The following is a 20,414-nucleotide window of genomic DNA, read 5'->3' as shown; positions in this document are numbered from 1 at the left end:
GTTCACTTGCATGTTTTGTTACTCCATTAAAAGCATTTCACAAATAGTGCCAGCCAGAATTAATAACAGCTAAGTCTAGCATTTTCAAAGGAAAAAAAAAAAGAAAATAACTCATTTCCCACGCATCAGCATTTTCTATTAAAAAAGAAATGATTGGGGCAATTGTACATTTAGTGTCAAAATTGTTATTGGCTGAGTAACTTACTTTTCCAAATGTTTTTGGCCCTCATAATGCTACTGTGGCCCATCTCTGCAGTTTGTTCTAGTTCACCTGGATTTATATATTTATTTGCTTGGGAAAAAGGATCCTGTCTGTAGTGAAATATGTTTCCCCTTCAAATCTATGTTATCTGATGAAATTAAAGTAAAAGCTTTTTAAGAAGTCCATTATAATATCTCTGAAAGACTTAAGACTCACAGTGAAATCTGTGCTCTGCAGGCAAGCAGATTAGCAAGACTAATGGTGGGCGGATGGGCATACTATCTTTTTTTTGCCAGGACCCTGCTGGTCATGTTTCTTCCTCTCCATATGTTGCCCTCTTTTTATGAGCACTGTAGTGATGTTTGGGGCTTCAGCTGACTGCAGGGTGTCTTTGTCAGGAGTGTTATACTGAGCAGCAGTCTTGCTCTTGACTGTATTAAAGTAGGCAAGGGGAGTGAAAACCATGAGAAATCATTTGTTGTCCCACCTTACAGGGGTACTCCACCAAGAGTACACTGTCTCTCACAGTCATGGAGCCTGAGGAAAAGCCAACCAACCATTAGGGCAAAGCTTCCCGTGATCTGTGTAGTACCACAGTCATAAGGCCAGTCTTGTGTCATGTAGTAGAACCAAGCTCTCTCTAGCTTCGTTTTCGTATTCAGATTTCCCAAATGTTTTATGTCTTTTTCCCAAGTCTACAGGGCCTGGTAGTTCATGCAACAGGACTATTGTTGTAGCTCTAGGGATGGTTTTGTTTGAACTGTAGCCAGTTTCTTGAAAAGCGATGATTTTCTGTGCCCAGCTGTATATTTTAAGGCCAGTGACCAACTGGGCACTAAAACCATCAAAATGCTTGTATCTGAACAGCATAAAAGTCATAATTATTGATGATAGCCAATTTGAGGATTTCCAGAAGTGTTTCTGGTAAAGAAACATTAGTAATTTCTTCAGCAGCAAGGTAAAACAGTGGTTTTTTAATTTAGGTAGTATTGATACACGCTTTGTGTAGAAATCATGGGTGTTTGGATACAGCTTCTAGTGATTTCATTTGTCTCTTGAACGAACACAGACATAATCATGAGTTCTAATTAATTTTCTCTCTCTGTAAACAAACAAGCTGGAGAATCCATTTTTGCTGATACAAACATTCAGGGTTAATGAGAGAATCACAATTAAAAACATTGAAAAGCATGGTTGTCTTGTCAGCTGACGCAGTTTTCCGTGTCTTTGTAAGCCGTTAGGAACTGAACTTGTAAGAAGGGTATACACAAATGCTAAAGAACTCTAGGGGTAGAAGACAATTTAATGCTGGAGGTAAAGAGGGAGGCTCAGGTGATTCACAGCTCTTAAGTCAAACTGGACTCCATTACTCTCTGAAGACCTCTGTGTGTGTCTGCCTGCACATGTACATGTGTGTGTATGTGCTCCAAGGTTAAAGCAGATGTTGCCTTTAATATGTGTAACAGTTACAGTAGAATGACTTTAACTGCCAATATTTCAATAAATGAGAGTAACTGTGCAGGTTTTACATGAGAAGTACAGGTGATGCATCTTAAATTTTTCTTTCATTGAAAAAATCTGGAATCAGTTGCATTTTAAATACTGTTCTCTTCTGTGCATGCCAAAAGCATGTGTCTAGGTACTTTTTCTCAGCTGGCTTGCAGAGAAAGTTTTTTTCATGATCCTGGTCTTCTAAGTCCATTTTTAAATGGACCTTAAGCTCATACTTTAATTAAATGTTATTTAAGTATTTTACCCCATCTCCTTTTAATCAGATCAGATTAAAAAAATTAATGACAGTGTTAGTAATAAATTTAAGATTTTTTTTTTCCTAAAGAAAGAGCAATAATAAGTTCTGATTCCTTTTGTGCATCAACCTGACCTCTGTGTCTATAATGTGCTTGCTTTATTTGGCATGAGTGTCCTCATATAATAGTTTGTGTTCCATACAGCTAAGAAACAGTTGTCTGCTAAGTACTACTGGATAAACCATATCCCATAACTGATTCAGCAATGTTAAATCAATTTCTCTTTGTTTCAGGTGACCAGACTTTAAGAGTTTGGGATGTGAAAGCCCCAGGAGTCAAACTTGTGATACCAGCCCACCAGGCTGAGATCTTGAGCTGTGACTGGTGCAAATATGATGAGGTATAAACCTGTTCATCCAAGTGTTTTCCTAATTGAACCACTCTCATTAAATAGCAGGTTTTTCTACTGCAACATTAGTGCATCTTCTCTTTATAAAACCATGCCCGTTGCTTTGTTGCTCTCATTCACTACTGCATCTTCAGAAGAGCATTGTTCCAACAGATAGATGGCCAAAGTAGATCAGAGGTTTTGCTTATTCTTTTGTGTAGTGGGCAGAATAGTCCATAGTGGAGAAACAGTTTGATTTCTATGTTCTCTTGAATTTACACACTGAAGACCTCATTTATCATTTTTTCAACTGTGGTGTTTGATTTATCTAACTTTTGTAGCCAACATATGCATCATTCCAATTTAATAATTAAGTTGTAGTGATACATCTGTGTTTTATCAAATCAGAACTTGCTGGTAACTGGAGCAGTTGACTGTAGCTTGAAAGGCTGGGATTTGCGGAACATCCGGCAACCAGTGTTCGTCTTGCTTGGTCATACCTATGCTATCAGAAGAGTAAAAGTAAGTTGTTCTTTATTCCCCATTGACTACTGAACTGTTACACAAATTTTTCTGGAAAACAGCAATATTTTATATTATCTAATAACTGGGAAGAAAGCAACAGGTATTGAATATTTTAGATGGTATAAATATGATGCTCTTGGAAACTGTGACTGTTCTTGGAAACCTTCAGTTCAGCTGTGTAAAACATATTGATGTTTAGCAGATTGCTGGGACTTCCAAGTAAATGACACCTTCAAAGTCAATGTACTTCCATAAGGAGCATTCGAGAGCTTGATTGAAGGTTGGGAGGTTTACTTCAGCTAAGTTATATGGGTAATTTGTGATAGAGGAAATACCTTCCCTTATTCGTTTTTTAAATGGTGCTGTGCCTTTTTATTTCCATGCAAAAGGAAGTGGTTCCATATCACAAATCCTGTTTGTAACCAGACATCCCAAGAAGCTCCTGCTCCTCCTTATCCCAGCTACCCTTGCCTGCTATCCCCACTGGTGGTGGCTCTCCACTCTTCTCTTCTAATTTAATTCCTGCACGACCATGCTCTAATCTGGCTCTGTGAAATGTTCTTCATAGCAGAAGAATAGTATAGTCATCTGTAGCCTTTCATGCATAAACATGCATATTAACACTTTCTCTGTATACACAAAAAAACCCACATTCACAACAAGTTCTATACCTTGCCTTATGTGAATATTGACATTTAGCAGTAGCATTTTAGTTTGTGTTTTCTTGTTTTTTAAACAATATCTTTTTGCAACTCCAATTTGACAGCCATTAAGACAGATGAATCAATACAGGATCAATCAATACAGGCTGTAATATTCTTACTCTCTCACAGTTAGTGGGATCTTTTAAAAACAGCTCTGCCAGTAAGGGATTCATAGCACATTGACTCTATGATAAAATGGAGAAAGTGAATGCAGACTTCTTACTCACCATAACCTGTGATAATAGAACTAAAGGACAGTTGATGAAACTAGTATAAGATGAGTTTACAAACAGATCGAAGTACTACTTTTACACATCAGATGGCAGACCTCTTGAATTAGCTTGCTCTACAAGAGGTTGCATAGGCAGGCAGTGTCATTGGGTTCATGGATAGCAGCTGGTCGATAAACAGATACTAGAAGAGCTAGACAGGGGTAGCATCTCTAGTTTACTCTCTGTCATCCTAGGCTGCGTTAGGAAGAATGTTGCCAGCAGGTTGAGGGAAGTGATCCTTCCCTGTTACTTAACACACCAGTGAGACCGCATGTGGAATGCTGGGTCCAGTTCTGGGCTTCCTGATGCAAGGGAGACATGGACATAGTGGAGTAAATCCAGCAAAGAGCCATAAAGAAGATTAAAAGAGTCCTACCAGGGGAGGCTGGGAGAGCTGGGATTTGTTTAGTATGGAGAAGAGAAGGCTTAGAGAGGATCTTACCACTGTGTATGAACAATTGCGGGAAATAGAGAAGACGAAGCCTGACTCTTCTCAGTGGTACCTAGTGAGAGGACCAGAGGCAATTGGTAGAAACTAAAATACAGAAGATGCTATGTAAACATAGAGCACTGGGCTCTAAGCTTGTTGGCCTGACCAGGTAGGGTATCTTTTTATGTTCTTATAATGTCTCATCTGAGTTCCCTTTCTATGGCCCATCATGCTCCCTTTTTTCTTAAAATGCCTTGAAATTATTATTAGGAGTTGGCCAGCCTTTGAGATCAGTTCACTAAGTGGTTTTAAGGAGATGGTGAGGATGCTGTATATGCATATATGTGCAAAGGGGAGGTATGTGAGAGTATATGACTTCTGTTCCATCTTAGCATGCTTTTATAGCTTCCATTTCAAGATAGATGTGGTCCCTGTGGGCATCAGATATGAGAATGTGGGCCAGCACTTGAGAGTTGGTGCAGTGTATGTACACTTGTGTGGTATAACTCACCAGTCACACTAAGTGGAGAGAGAGAGACCAAGGTGCTACCTGAACAGAGGCAGCTGTCTGTACTGATGTCCCCTCCTCTACATTGTGCTGACACTTAGCAATTATAAAGCTCTGCAGCAAGCTGGCTCAGCTGATTGCTTTGACTGAAAATCCTGTCCCTAAAAGTGACTAGTTTCTGTCTGGATCACTAAGCTCTCTCAATTTGTCGCTCAATCGCATTATTGCAAGCCCTGACACAATAGAAGGGGGCAGGAGCATGCAGCCTGAAGTGGAAAGGAAAGGGAAGGCCTTGAGTCTTGGTAGCAGTGCACTCTTAAATTAGCTTAAACCAACTATGAAATCACACTCTTCAGTTGTCTGCCTTTTGTATTTTGTTCACTTGTTCAGGGTTGTGCTGACTGTCAGATCTGAGGCTTGCAAGGAATTCTATTCAACATGATACTGTCAGGATTCCTGCAGCTTTCCTGTGGTCTTTCACTGCAGTACAGGGCATTATCAGCACACTGAGGTTGCCTGGAGCCCTTTTCAGGAGATTTTGACGGTGCATTTGGCTGTCTCATTCTTAGCTGGGCTCAATCTCTTATACTGAAATGTAGTTATGGTTTTTGAGTTTACCTAAAAAGATACTTGGATGAATGATCTGTGAAATATCGAAGGTCAGGCAGGATGATATGTAGGTCTTTTCTGTCTATATACAACTCTTCAGATGATAAAATTGTAATATCTTATGATTAAGTGGAACAGAATTTTAAAACATTATCTTTGTAACAGAAAGACATTACGCAAATCATTTCAGCTTTTATGTGTAGCACTCTGCCACATAAGTATTTTGATAGAGTTTGCTTAAGATAAGTTTCTGGGAGTTTCTAGGTTAATGACAAAGCTTTTTCAGCTTTGACAAGATGTTTTTGCCTCATCTGAAACTGGACAAAGATGCAAAGGGGGCATGTGGGAAATGTGCCATTAGTTTTTGCTGCCCATCAGACTTCTTCCCCTTTATTAGTCATATTTCTGAGGTGCAGAAGAAAAAGATGGTTTGCTGTGATTATTTTTTCCTGCAGAAAAATTGTAGGGAATCTGGGCAGGTTAAAGTTCAAGCAGAATTGAAGGATGTGCATGCTATAGTGAAGAGAGCTTTGTCAGCAGAGTTCAGCGGGCTCCAACATACACTGCTCTCTTGGCACCTTGGGCAGTTGTGGCAGTAGTCCAGGCTTAAATTTTGACTGTAGTAGCTGTGAATAATACTGGAAGTGTTGCAGGCAGAATCTTACCTATGAACCATGATATGCAGGACCTGCATTTCAAACTGAAGGTATGTCAGACTTATGTATTTCGTATTGAGAAATACAGACCTTAAAGTAGTTGGAAACTGAGGGCTGCCAGAAAGCTGGAGCTGATGTGGACGATATTCGCCTAACTGCATCCTTATTGCTGCAGTTCTTACACCTGTCTTCAAGTGTCTGTAGAGGAGCGTGTCAAATAAAACGCCCTACAGGAGAGGGAGAAATTATGAAGTGACATTATACTGCTTTCAGTTTTCCAACTTATCTCCAATTTTCCCATTTCTATAAATCATTTCAAAATTTTAGGACATGGAATTGGTGACAGTAATATATCTTATGTTCTCTGCAGTATGGCACAAATTTTCTCTTTCTGAAAATAATAAACTGGTTACATAGCTTTTCTAAAACTTGCTTTATATAATGAGATGATACTCAGCTTGTCAGCCAAAAGCAGAATTTAATGACTGTTTGTATGACTGTCCTAAAACTTCTTAAATTTACAGCAGGGTTGTTTGGCACTGCTGTAATGAAATCAAACCAAACCAGGATCCTGTAGAGCATTCTTCGTAATTAGGAGCATGGTGGGAGACGTGTTGATGTAGTCTGGTTTGTTGCAGCGTGATGTGGTACCTACCAAAAAGTTTAAATAGTTAAACTTCCGTAACTTTCTGCTTATGGTAAGTCTGTATATATTCACAATGTTTTTACTTTTAAAGTTGTTCTGTTTTGTTTTCTTGCAGTTTTCACCATTCCATGCAACCTTATTGGCCTCTTGCTCCTATGATTTTACTGTGAGGTACAGTATTCTTTTATTGGATAGAAATGGAAAGATAATCTATTTTAATGTGGCTTGCAGAAGAAGACAGTTCTAGAGTGGGCATACTGAAGTGCAGTTAGTATTGCTATCGGGTATTTTTTTATAAGCTATGTTGAAAATACATGGGTTCTTCACTTAAAGGCAGGCTCAGTGACTCTTCTGAATGGTATCTGCTCTGACAGATGCTTTCTGTAATCCTTTTCACATCATTCTGCTGAATGTAGTTGCATCCAGCTGTGATAGTGTCTGATAAGAAGGTGGTAACCTCTAAAATGAACGTAGGTGTGTGACTTCATATGTTTCTGTGACATATTTTTATTTAAGCTTTTTATGAACAAAGTTTCTAAAGAAGTTTGACTTCATATTAGGACCTCTCTAAGCTACACGGTAGTATAAGTCAATACACTATGAAATACATTCCTGAATATTTCAATCACATTCTTTGATCTATGTTTTAATTTTATAACATGGACGGAATATAGTAGGCAGTAAATGTACAAATGGGAGAAGCCCTCTTGCCTCCACAAGTGACCGCAAAGTTATCGCATTCACCCAAATCATCCCAATTAATGTCACTTCTGGTTGTGTCCTAAGTGGTTGTCCCAGTTTCAGCTGGGATAGAGTTAATTTTCTTCCTAGTATCTGGAACAGTGCTGCATTTTGGATTTAGTATGAGAATAATGTTAGTAACACACTGATGTTTCAGTTGTTGCTAAGCAGTGCTTACACTAGTCAGAGACACTTTCAGCTTCCCACATTCTGCCAGGTGCACAAGAAGCCGGGAGGGGACACGGCTGGGACAGCTGACCATAACTGGCCAAAGGGATATTCCACACCATATGACATCATGCTCAGCATATAAACTGGGGGCAGTTGGCCAGGGGGCAGTGATTGCTGCTTGGGACGGGCTGGGCATTGGTCAGCTGGTGGTGAGCAATTGCATTGTGCATCACTTGCTGCGTTGTTGTTGTTGTTATTATTATCATTATTAATTTTCTTTTCCCCTGCTGTCCTATTAAACTGTTCTTATGTCAACTCCTTGGTTTTACTTTTTTCCGATTCTGTTCTCCATCCCACCAGGGGGTTGGGGAGTGAGCAAGTGGCTGGATGGTAATTAGTTGCCGACTGGGGTTAAACTGTGACTGGGGTCTGACACCAGACATACAAAGGTTCTGTTTCCTAAGGGAAATCTTGCTAACTCTCAGTGTCTGTCCATGTTTCTAAATCATAAATCTCTATATAGTCTTGTGCCATAACAGCATATAAAGTTGCACCATGAAGTTAGTGTAGGAATTTAGTATATTTTCAAAAAGCTTACTGGAAGAACGGTATAGCTGGAATACTGTGGTTTCACCCAAGCTCTTGGTCACAGCTCCCAGAACAAAGCTAACAGAAACATGCAGGGGTACAAAGGGCCTCTGAAGCTCTGCTATAGATGGTGAGGCACTGCTTGAGACTGTACAGTGACAATGGTGATGTTCCACTAGGGGACAGTTGCTGGAGCAGTTGTCTGTGGCACATGTGAGCCCTCAACATCGGTAACAGTAGAGAGGGTGTTGCCTTCCAGGTTTTAGGCTGCAGGGAGTGCCTGGTGCCTCTTCCTGGGGCTGAGGGTAATGGTGGCCTCACCTGCCAGAGTTGTGTTCTCTTTGAGGTACTGAGGTGAAAGAGCTGCAGGAGGAGATGAGCAGACTGCATACCATCAAGGATAATCAAGATTGAAGGCAAGGTGGTGATAATGATAAATCTGTGAGTTTAGTAGTCCAGTCACTCCCTTATATTTTCAGTCCCTGCATGGGTTGGTTCCTTTCAAAAATTGTGCCTTTCTCTTGTAGATTAGAACTGGATGGTAAGCTTTTGTAATACTCCTGTCCCCCATAGGCATGTCATTATTTCAGTAAAAGGCTTAAGTGCTTGAGAACTTCTCCTAAGTTTATGTCATTATTCTTTTACTTACTGTAATAAGGCATAGTGCCTTGCCAGTGATACCCACTGATGTGTGGTTGGTGTTAGGAGCCTGACAGTGTTAAGTGCTGTGTTGTCCATATGTGTATAACTTTCAAGACTGCTATACTCACATTCTGTCTTATATAAAGTGCTTGATTTTGTTTATGTTTAAAATGCACTTCTCATAGAATACTGCACAGTAGTCCATGGAAGGCTATTTATGGGATGTTACTTAACATCCTTTACTGATGCAGTCCCACCTGGTTTGCAGTGTATCGTTTTTCAAAAGGCTTCTAGGTCTAAAATAAAAATGGTAATTGATTTCTTCCAGTGGCCTTGCCTGAGCAATAAGACTAATAATCAGCATGCTGATGCATTGAAGTGACTTGATTGTGTTGTCATGCTCTTCCTGTTTTTGACACCAGCTATATATCCTTCAGGTTTGGCACTAATGCACTTCATGCAGTACTGAAATCTAGTGTAATTTCAGCTCTGACATTATCATATGTGGAAACTGTCAGTAAAGATGAGGGGAGCTCCTAGCATATATACCGAGGTGTCTGTAAATGCAGAGCTTGGAGACCTTTTCACAGAACATCACTCTAGGCATTATTTTTCTGTCCAAACAATTACTACTTGTGACCAGGGACAGGGTTGAAGAGATGAAATACATGTTTTCAGCAGTTTTCTAAAACTACTAGTTGCTGGGTTTGGTATGAACGTACAAACAACAGAGAAGGCCAAGTGAAAGTCTTTGGAAAGGGTGTCATAAGCAAAATATTCTGTATAATGGAAGAAACTTGTTACCACAACACTTTGGGAACATTTTGTTTAAAGAATATAATATGAAGACTATGTTGTACCTCTACTACATATTCTGTGCTGTCATTTACAGAAAGGAATGCAGCTCACAGTAAGAAATAGAGTTAATTTAGAAATGTTCAGAGTTTGACTGGATGCACCATACACTTGTGTACATGTGTACATGCCCATACACAGACATACACAGACATACACAGACATACACAGACATACACAGACATACACAGACATACACAGACATACACAGACATATACAGACATATACAGACATATACAGACATATACAGACATACACAGACATACACAGACATACACAGACATTGCAATTTAAGAACAGTAATACTTGATAAATATATAAAAAGTGAAAGAAAAGTAGGGATTCCATTACCTAGTATTAATTTTGGATCTTGTTGAATCTACTCGAGGCCTGTGGCATTTTAGCCACATTTGATAGTAATTCATAGAACAGTATGGTATGGCAGTCCTTTAAAAACAGATTCGTTGATACAGCAGTGTTATTTTAATAGCAGCTTAGTTATGATATTGTTCTTTTATTTTCTTTAGCGTTTCTGTTTGAAGCTCAGAATTGTAAGTATTAACATATAATAGATAACTGGATACAGCATAGCTTACTGTTAAGCTCTGTAATCTTAAATGTTACTGAAGCTTTATAGTTTAACCAAATGCAAATCTTAGATAAGATTACCAAACTGCCATCTAAGAGGCAGGGTTTTTGTTTGTTTCAGGTAGAATAGCTAGTTTGGCACATAATCACAACTGGCTACCTAAAAGCAAAAAATAGTAGGTTGAAAGCAAAGTTAACGATGCTTAGCTTCATCCTTTGCAAATGGTATAATGCTTGCATGTGTGCACTATAGTCAAGCTACTGAAAACTAGTTCACAGGCCAACTTCATACTAGGGACTAAGAAAAAGAAGGTGTTGATTTGAGCTTGAGTTTTTACATTCTTGGGTATAATGATTTGGGTTTAACTCCTGTCTAATAAATGCTTCATTGAGACAAATTATTTCTGTATCATTTCCTTACTCTTTGGAAGAGTTCAGGAAAAATGTGCATTAATTAAAGAGCAGTTTTAACACAGATGAATTGTTAAAATGCTAGGAAATGCGCAAAGTACTGTAACATTTCCAGGACTTATTTAGGTCTGCATGCATGTTCTTAAACCTTATCTTTATCAAAATTCAGTTTGAAAGAACATCAGTGTCATCTCTTACTGGAATCGCTGTGTTATATTTTTGGACTCTCTTCAGTATAAAAAAAAAAAATCTTGGTGCATTAGGCACAGACAGTGGTCACCAAAATCTAAACTGAAGATCTGATAAATTTTAGAACTTCATTAAGCTGGTATCAGGCCAGATTGTGAAATACATTCACAGAAGCTTGCCTCTGAGGCAAAAAGGCCATTTTTGTTGAAAGTTGTGCTATACTGCATCATCTCTGCAAGACACTTTAAGGTAAACCACTATCTCCAGCTGTCCATCACTATGTACAAGTTCATTAGCTTGGATCACAAAGAAATCTTGAGAACTTCTGGAATAATGCTGTTCATAAAAGAAACTGGTTTTCACTTCAGTTAATTATTCTTGTTATCTGTTCTGTTTCTTTTTTCATTCTTCAAGGTGAAAAGATGGGTGTTTGCTCATTTGCTTTCTCTTTTTTTTCCTTCAAATGGAAAATGTTTTCCTGCTGATTAAAATGCTTGTCACTGGTGGTTTCCAGTGTGAAACTGAAAACTCTGCAGGAGAAGAACCTGTTAATTTGAATGTCTCAGTTGATGATAGCTCCTGCATCATTATAAAAAGTCTCCTTGGTAGCAGAGTTGCTAGCGGTAGCCAGAGCTTTGGGCATTACATCTGATGAAACTAACAAAATTCAAAACTGATTGTACTTTTCAATTATGATTTAACTGTTGCAGCTATAGAGTTAGTCGACACCACTCATACACCAGTGTAAAGCATATCTGTTCTCTTACATGTCTCCTTTTTGGATTAACACAACAATTACAATTTCATGGTAAATATTTTGACATCTAAATGAATGCCCAGGTTCTTGTATTTTTTAAATTCACTGGCATTTTCCTGCCTGCACATGCTAGTTTTCTTTGAAATAAGTATTATGAGATGGAATTTCTTTTAAAACCAGGAAAGTGTTGGCTGCAGGAGCTACTTATCAAAAGGTTCAACCTCATAAATAGATTCATATCTTTTATCTATGAAGACAAATTTTCTGGTGCTATGAATAGCACTAAAATGTTCTTGAAGAGTACAACAAAGGGATATTTGTATTTTCTTTTTCATTTCTCTCAAACAGGTCTGTATAAGCGTTAAATATTTGTAATGAAAAACTTCCAAGTATTTGTGCTGGAATATTTGACTATGGCAGCATCTGCATATTTTTTTCTTAAGGAAAGCACATGTTTTTTCTTCTAAATAACACCTTCTTACTTTTTAGTTGTGAAGCTATCTATTATTTCTGTTTGTCATACAAATACTTCTGTTTTCTACAAAATGTATTCTGTCTGTCTGAAAGGCAAAGTTAGAGCGTTTTTTTTGTGGACAGATGAGGAAACAAGTATTGAGAGAGACCACACATACCTACAGTATTATCTGTATGTTAGTGACAACCACTTCTGTATTTCTCAGGCTTCTGACAGAGGTTTTTAGTCAACCAACCTTTCCCAGTGCTTGATGTAGAGTGGGGCACGTGTCAAAGAGAACTGAAGCTCCAGTCTATAATTATGATACTAAAGGATGGGGAATATCTAGAAGCTCTGATGAGACCATATATGTCCCTAAGTTAGGGGTTTGCATGCCCTTTTAGTTAATTCATGTTTTGGGGAGAAATCAGAGAACAAAGCGTAAGCCAGATAACTTCATGCTCATAACTGCATGTAAATTACTGTGTATCAGCAGCAATGAAGTTGTTACTCTCGTTATGCCAACCAACCTGTACAGGCTCCTATCTTCATCCTTCAAGATTAGAGTAGCACCTGATGCTGTGCCTTGGACCGCACCTTGTATTGATTTAAGCTGAAAGTACAAGAGAAGGCATGTACTTGCCTAAACTGGGTTTCTCACTTGCATTTCTTAAATCAGATTCAACTTTCCAGTGACAAGAAATATCTTCATTTTGTGAGCATGCCCTGTTTTTCAGGGCACTCTTGTTTCTGGCTTAGGATCTTTGGTTTCTATTCTTCAATAGAATGATGATACAAATACGTTCTCAGGTTGGCTTTAAGCACACCATGATGATGAGAGTTATTCTCGAGTCATTGTTTGGAGGAAAATATTAAAGTTACTGGTAAGTTTTGCAAATCTGAAGATCTTCAAAACCAGAAGGGATATTATGATGGCTAGTAACTAGTTCTTAAAAGTTATTCTGTTATATTGTGGCAGAAGAATTGAAACAAACATAACTTGCAGTCTACCATTTTATCTTATAGAAAAATGTTTGTATGGGGTTTCATTGTCAGGACATCAAATCACGTGTGTAATAAGAAAATACAGTGGTGCATATGCAGTTCTTTTAGAGTAGGGTCATAAATGTGTAAGTGGTGTGCTTTGTTTTCCCATACACTACAGAGGAAGTAAACTACAAAGTTAGAAAATCAGTAAGAACTACTTCTAAATAAAACATGTAAGTTGAGTTCTTAAGGGAAGAACTATGCTACTGGAGCAAACTGAGAAGCAAAACCTATTTCAGAATTGCTTTTCTGGATCTTCTTCCATTTGATTTTGCTCTTAAGCAGTTCTTCCTCTTTTCTTTGATGCTTATGAAAGATAATACTTTGAATGAAGGCTTACTTCTATACCTGAGCTGCTTCATAGTGTTGATACTTTACTGGAACTGTGACGAATAATCCCTTAAGGTTATTATTGTGAAAATAGTTAGATGTTCCCAGTTAATTCCTGAAGTAACAACATTGCCCTGATTGGCCTGTGACCAAAAGTAGCTTCATGTTTGCTCAGACAGAAGTTTTTCTAGTTTGTAGGAAGAACTTTTACAGGTATCTTATCTTTGCACAGAGGTTAGAGAACAGGAGCAGGAGAATGAATTGTGTGCAGTAAACTATCACTGAGTTCTGGGTTGCTTTTGAAAACTTCTTGGTTATATACATCCATAATGTACTGTGACTTCTGCCTGCTGTGGCTGCACATGCATGATGGCATTAGTCATTGAGTGGGGTTTTAGGGAAAGCAGCCTCTAAATAGCTGGTTTACACCCAACTAAAAAAACAATGTATGAAGGCATCTTCTATTTGAAACCTAAGAGCAGTGGTAAAGCTTCCATGCATAAATATTTATCATAAATATTTGGGTTTGTTCCCCAGAAGGAATGGACTTGAGGAGTTGTGTTCTTTGTGGTTCCATCTGCGTTTTCCCTGAATTATTTCCTGAACTAAGTTTTGAACCTATTGAAAACTTCATTAGATTTGACAGGAACGTTGTAGTCTAAATTTACTAGGCTTTTACAAATTTAATGGAAACTCATGAGCATAGAAGAGACAGAAATTCAAAGTATTACCTTAAGGAAGGTGAAAGATGTAGCATGAATTCACCACCTGTCTAATCTGCTTGCTGATATGCTCGCTCCTCAGTGTGCAGCAACAGGCTGCCACAACATATGCATTGCACTACCTTGTACAGACAGTGGAATCTGAAATGATACTTGCTGCCTTTTTTTTTTTTTCCCAGCCAGTGGTGAAGGTGCAGGGGCAGGAGGTAAGGGTAGAGTGGAGAGAAGGACATGGTAGGAGATAGGTAGGAGAAACTATATTGGGGGTTGGTAAAAGTGTTGGTAGGGGAGCATAGGAGATGTATGTAGCAAGATAGATCTCTGTGATACTGCTGTGGCTGGTACAAAGTATAAAATCCATAGGATGACAGGCTTTTTCTCTTCACATAATGGCTTGTTCAGAATAAGCAGTCCACTTGCAATGTATGTGTAGCTTATGAATTGCATGTGAAGTACATGTTTTAAGACCCTATAAAGAAATACCTTTTTTCTCATACTTTCATTGGTTCCAGTGAATAAAAAGTTAATGTACTTATATAGGTTGCAGGGTGTCTACAGTTAGTGCAGATGTGACTGCAGTTATGAGTGCTAGTTTTAATGTACACAATATGGGTAAAAATGGCAGTTCCATCGAAGTGGCACACCTCTCATCATACAGGCTGCACAAACCTGCAATGGACCCTAAAAGCGTATGTGGTTGTCTGGCCCACTGTTGAAGTTCATGCTGCCAATCATGTAGATACACCTACAATTAAAGTAATGCAAGTACACCTATTTGTGCTGTGAATGTATCTTCATTCTGCTGTATAGCTATCCTGCTGGGGTAAACATGTCTTAGAAAACCTGCACTGCACTTTAAGTCTTCAGAACACAATGGAAGTTAACTCCGAGCAAAATATTATTGTCACCATCCTACTTTCGGAAACTGGGCTATAGATAGTGTTTTTCACTTTGGACTGCAGAGTTGTTAAGAGAGCCGTCATTAACTTATCAATGGTGCTCATTCCTGAGACTGTACATTATTTTGGACTTTCACTAGTAATTATTTTTATGTAAAAAAAACCCAAAGGTCCCAGACAGTCTGTGGAGCTTGAACTAAGTTGCAGTACTCTTAAACTCTGTACTGCTTCTGACTTTTTGCAAACGTGACTCCATACAACAAACACCAGATTGTCCTACTATTTTAAAAATGATCAGAAAGTCTTTTCCAAGTTTTTGTTCATGTATATCTGAAGTTGTCGCCTTTAATCTTAGTTTTCCATTATGAGCATCTGTCTTTCAAAGAGAGTTCATGTGGTAAAGAATGCTACCACTATTACTTAGAAACAAGAAGATTTGTTTCCTTACCTTCTTATGAACAAATGTGGGAGGATGAAAATGCTGAGATAGGCTTTTGCTCCTCTCTCCTGCAAAATAAGCTGTTTATTTTAGATCTCAGGTACTAGGACAAAGTTAAGAGTGTTGTTGCTATGGCATAGCCATTGTGCTGATACCACTGTGCTCATTTATGAAGGAAATAACATCTGCGCATTAGACAAACTCACCCTGCTGGCTCCAGTGTTTGCTATTTTACCTGAACTGGTTTGAACATACAGTGCTTTTAGTGTAGTTGGTCTGATAGTGACCTGTTCTTATTAAGTATTGTCACCTTCCCCAATAGGAGCAAGGCAGAGACATCTGTGTGGTTGTTACAGGAAAAATAAAGCATACGACTGACCACTGTGAGAAAATTTGAGCTGTAGAGAATTTGATTACAGCTGCCAGCCCACAAGATGTGCTGTGCTTTGCAGCCTATGGACTTTTCTAAGCAGTATATTCAGTGCAAAAAAGAAAAATCTTTTTTTTGTGCCATCTTATGGTGTCTTGTCTGTGTGCTATTACGTGAAAGTTCTATTCCTGAATCCTTTTTTCATGACTGAGATTTCTTGTACCTATGCTTTCATCCCATCTTCTTTTATACCTCTATCCATGCTGTTAACTGCATTGATGGACTTTCCATCTAAAGGGGCAGTAGCTGGGAGAAGTAGAGCACTTCAGAAATCTGTTTTCTAAGCATTTATATCAACCGAGGCTGGAAAGAAAAATTGCTTTTTGAAATATGAATTAGTGGAATTAACCATGTAATGCAACTGATCTTTGTAGTACAAATTCATTATTAAATTGTAATATTAAATTGTTTTACAGGAACGCAATCTCAAATTGGAGACTGAAAATGACCAATATCTCTAAATGAATGTGTAATTTTCCGTAAATAAAGACCCCATACTGAACAATACCAAAAACTGAGAAAAATCATAAGTTGTGTTAATGTCTTTCAGGGATAAAAATCTCCAGCCATCAAGAAATACAAGAAGAGTATTCTAGCCTACATTTTATTCTGTTTTAATAGCGTCTCAACGGCTGCTCTTTGGTGCCAGCTTTGATCTCAGTTTCTGCAACAGGAGACAAAGACGTTTTGCCCAGTGGGGTTTAATTTATGCAAATCAGCAGATGGCTTTGCAGGAATATGATTTGTTGTGTTTCCTAAGTGGATGAGTTTGCTTTTATGAATACCCTGGCAGCAACAGATTTGTCAATATCTTGCATTATATTTTTGAAATGGCCTTTCAATTACTTTAATTGTGGTTTGTTTGGTTTTTTGGTTTGTTCCCCACCCCCCCCTTCCCTCCCTCTGTAGATTCTGGGACTTCTCCAAGCCTAACCCTTTGCTGGAAACAGTCGAGCATCATACTGAATTTACTTGTGGACTGGATTTAAGTCTTCACAACCGTGGTCAGGTAAGAGCTGGGATGAGTTTACTTTCCACTTGCCTGTCGTAACCACTGTGGTCATGGCTGGACTGCAGGACTCAGATCCTAAATAAGAACCACCAGATTGCAGAAAGCTTCTGGAAGCGTGTCTGGCTGAGTGCTTATTAAATAAACTTCACTTCAGGTCCCTTTTTATTTATAAAGCAGTTACTTGCATTGGGTAGGAGAGGAGGGCAGGACAGACGGAATTGGTAAATCAGATAGCTGAAAGCCATGGTGAGCTCAGGGAAAATGAGGTCGTTTTCTTTCAGAAGGAAGAGTGATACAGAGGGCCTAGAATGCCAAGCTGAGCTACAGAGCTTGCTTCATCTACTTAAAATGTCAAGTTGAACATTGGTAGTGTCACACATGATACCTAGACCTGGTTTGTGATAATATTGGAGTACTAGAAGAGGCTTAATACATAGTTAGAATTGTAAAACCCTCAGCTGTTGATGTGAGTGAGTGGAACAGATTTTATCAGGGGCACTTATTTATGTACTGGTTGTGGTAGGATTCTCCTCTGCTTCTGTGGCTGCAATAATTTCTGTTTTCTGAACAGAGGGTTGTTGTTTGTAGTAGGAACTGTTTTTTCAGGCAAGAAAGCCAGAAAAACTAAAGCTATTTATTTGCTTTAAAAAGAAAAAGCCTATAGTTTTCACACAGAAATTACTGTCACTGAGTTAACTGTAACTAATGCGCTATTTAATATGCCACAGATATCATTTGCATCTAGATTCCTCTCTAATTTGCAGTGAAATTAATTTTTTACCCCAGCTAAAAATGACTTGTAACATCTGCGTTGAAATTCTGATTGGACAAAGCAAATAAAACCATCGTAATTTCTGCTACTGGTAAAAGGACACAGGAGAAGGGTGTAAGTTTGGCATAATACTTAGCTGAATGCATGTGGAACCATTCTAACCAAATGCTAGCTTGAAGAGTTTCCTGCCTGGTTGCTTGTTCCCTTAATTCTGTTGCCTCAGACGTGCTGCAGTAACTGTTCATGAGGCCATGCTGCGAACCGCAGGGGAATTTGTAAGGCTGAAAAAAAATTCTCAACTTTCAGGTTATTCTTTATCAGGGCAGGGCAAGAATAGCTTAAAGGACAGTTGCTAGGAATTAAAACATCCCACGTGAGACCATAGCTACAATTCTGGCTGAATTGGGTCCGGAGGGAGCAGCAAGCATAGCGTAGTATTTTACGGCCTTACAGTGCTACGTCACTGCATGCTCTGAGCCAGTTCAGCTTTCCATGAAGCTGGTGTGGGTTTTGCCATGGATCTGAATGAGGCGAGAAGATTTTTCTTCGTTTTGTATTGAGGATGTGATTACATCTTGCTTAAAAGCCTGTTGCAAAGAGCCCTGTGTGTTACAGAATGGGTCTTGGTGGATGGTGTTTCTGACTGTCTGGCTAGATATGACTTCTTTTTGTCTGATTTATCTGTCAGACTTGGAGTTTCTGCTATGTGGATGTTCTTTCTTTTGTAACTGCCATCTATGGAATAGCCTTCTTGGAACAAGGCCAAGTAAATACACATTGATGATAGATAATTAATTGAAAGCAAGCAGCTGCACGTGCACTTGGATGTTGGAAAAAGGAAGATGATGGTGTACGTACCCATCTTCATTAGGGCATTCGTGCATCCAGGTATTTTTTTTTCCAGTCAGAAGTTCTACAAGTCCGATGTAGGACAGTGCACAAAATCTGTAAATCTGAGGTATGTATCCATATACGCTGCACACCAATGTGCTTTCCAGACAGAAGCTTGGCATCTGCAACAGCTTTAATATTCCTTTGGGTTTTTTCTATTGAGTTCATTTAATGTATTGTGAGGGTTAGATATCACAGCAATGCAAAATGTAAACATTCAGTTTTAAAAGAAGTTTAAAAATCTGCCATAGAATTAAATTATAACTACCAGATAAAGAATGAACACTTACTGAATAGTTGCTTCCAGTATGAGTACTTGCAGCCTTTCCCTGGCTTCTGCGTCAATCCAATGAAGATTATTTATTTAAATTTTATGCTGCTGTTCCTAATATGTAGGTTGCCTTCATGTCTGCTCTCTATCAAAACCTGATAATGAGCCCCATTCATTCTTGTTCTTCATGCATTTGTATAATTTGTGATTTTCACTGTGTGCTTTATAAGGAGTTACAACTTGAGGTTTGAACTGCTTCTCTCCTTCATGCATGCAGAGTATTTTATTCATAATGGACAAACTATTCATTTGTAGTCAAATTAAGTACCATTCTGGTCATTAACCTTTGCTTTTGTTCTTAATGATATTTTTCTTGTCTAGCCAGATGATATTTTCTTTGGCTTTGCCCAGTGAACTTCAGCATTTTTTAAGTATCCTTTACAATATCAAGGGAAAACCAGTCTGTCCTTCTCAAAGTGTGTTCAAAATAGATACTGTGATTACGTATCTGATCTAGGAATGACAAGACATTCCTGAGGATCTGATTGAGCTTTGAAGAGAATCCACAGGCAGAGAGTAGGTATGTGCAGGGAAGGTGGTTCTTGTACAGTATCCTACAAAGCGGAGGTGGCATATGGGAGAGCGATCTGGCCATAGGGAATGGGTCTGAGGTTGTGAAGGTAAGTATTAGATGAAACAGAAAACTCCTTTGTGCTTAATTAAGATTCTGATATCTATTTTGGGGTATCTGCCTCTATGTAGAGCAAGCATTTGTTGAAAGCTTTGCATTTCAGTAAAATCAGCTGTTGTTTGGTTTGGGTGTTTTTTCGACCATAATGTTTACATCAGGTTCATAGCAATTTCAGACAACTAACAACCCTTCAGGTGCACAGAAAAATGTGATTTTTACAGTGCAGAGCATTAACAGAAATGATCCTCGTGATATTCAGTGTATTCCTCTGTTAAACTGCAAGTGCTGATTGTGAGAGCTTGCAAGGCAGGTTGTCTAGGAGAAAATACTCCCAACTCCAGCTTTCAACCAAAGTAGCACACACAAGAACAGTGACAAGACCCTAAGCACCAAAAGTCTTTTAAATTTAAGAACTGAACAAATCTGTTTACCATGTCAGCAGTATTAAGAGTATGCAGTCTTTTGAACCAGACATGGTCTTTCTTTCCAAAGTTTGGGGATTAGAGAAACAGTTAAAGCTTGCTCCTTTCTATATACACTGGATAGGCATAGAATGTATGTAGAGAATATGAAAATGGTGATCACCTACATACTATTCCTCGCTAAGGGCTGATAATGTTAGTCCACATATTGAAATCGTACTCTGTAGCTCATCGGATTTCTTATTTCTGTCCTGGTACTTACTTCCCTGAATGTGTGGAATGTTCTGATGAATTAAAATATAATACTCCTTTAAGTGTATCTCTTACTGGCATTTTGCTTACCTACAGCATGTAAGAATGAACGCAACTTATTTCGGTATTATTTGTACAGCTTTATTTAAAT

The 20,414-nt window shown here is 38.5% G+C and overlaps 1 protein-coding gene across 3 annotated transcripts in view; it reads left to right on the top strand.

The window, feature by feature from the left end:
* The window catches only part of PEX7 (peroxisomal biogenesis factor 7), a 54,488-nt gene that overhangs the window by 23,573 nt on the left and 10,501 nt on the right, over nucleotides 1-20,414 (top strand). For 2 of the 3 annotated variants that reach the window (XR_010372196.1, XR_010372197.1), the window contains exons 6-10: nucleotides 2,244-2,350; nucleotides 2,747-2,860; nucleotides 6,804-6,859; nucleotides 16,862-16,961; nucleotides 19,416-19,478. Coding sequence is in view for 1 of the 3 variants with exons in the window: in XM_064447191.1 (XP_064303261.1) it covers nucleotides 2,244-2,350; nucleotides 2,747-2,860; nucleotides 6,804-6,859; nucleotides 16,862-16,961 (377 nt within the window). In the remaining 2 variants the exon portion in view is untranslated. The remainder of the gene's footprint in view (nucleotides 1-2,243; nucleotides 2,351-2,746; nucleotides 2,861-6,803; nucleotides 6,860-16,861; nucleotides 16,962-19,415; nucleotides 19,479-20,414) is intronic. The other variant, XM_064447191.1, reaches the window with a different exon arrangement.

This window comes from Phalacrocorax carbo, chromosome 3 (assembly GCF_963921805.1).
Source record: "Phalacrocorax carbo chromosome 3, bPhaCar2.1, whole genome shotgun sequence".
Lineage (NCBI taxonomy): Eukaryota > Metazoa > Chordata > Aves > Suliformes > Phalacrocoracidae > Phalacrocorax > Phalacrocorax carbo.
Note: the sequence above shows the minus strand (reverse complement) of the source record. Positions and strands in the feature narration are given on the sequence as shown.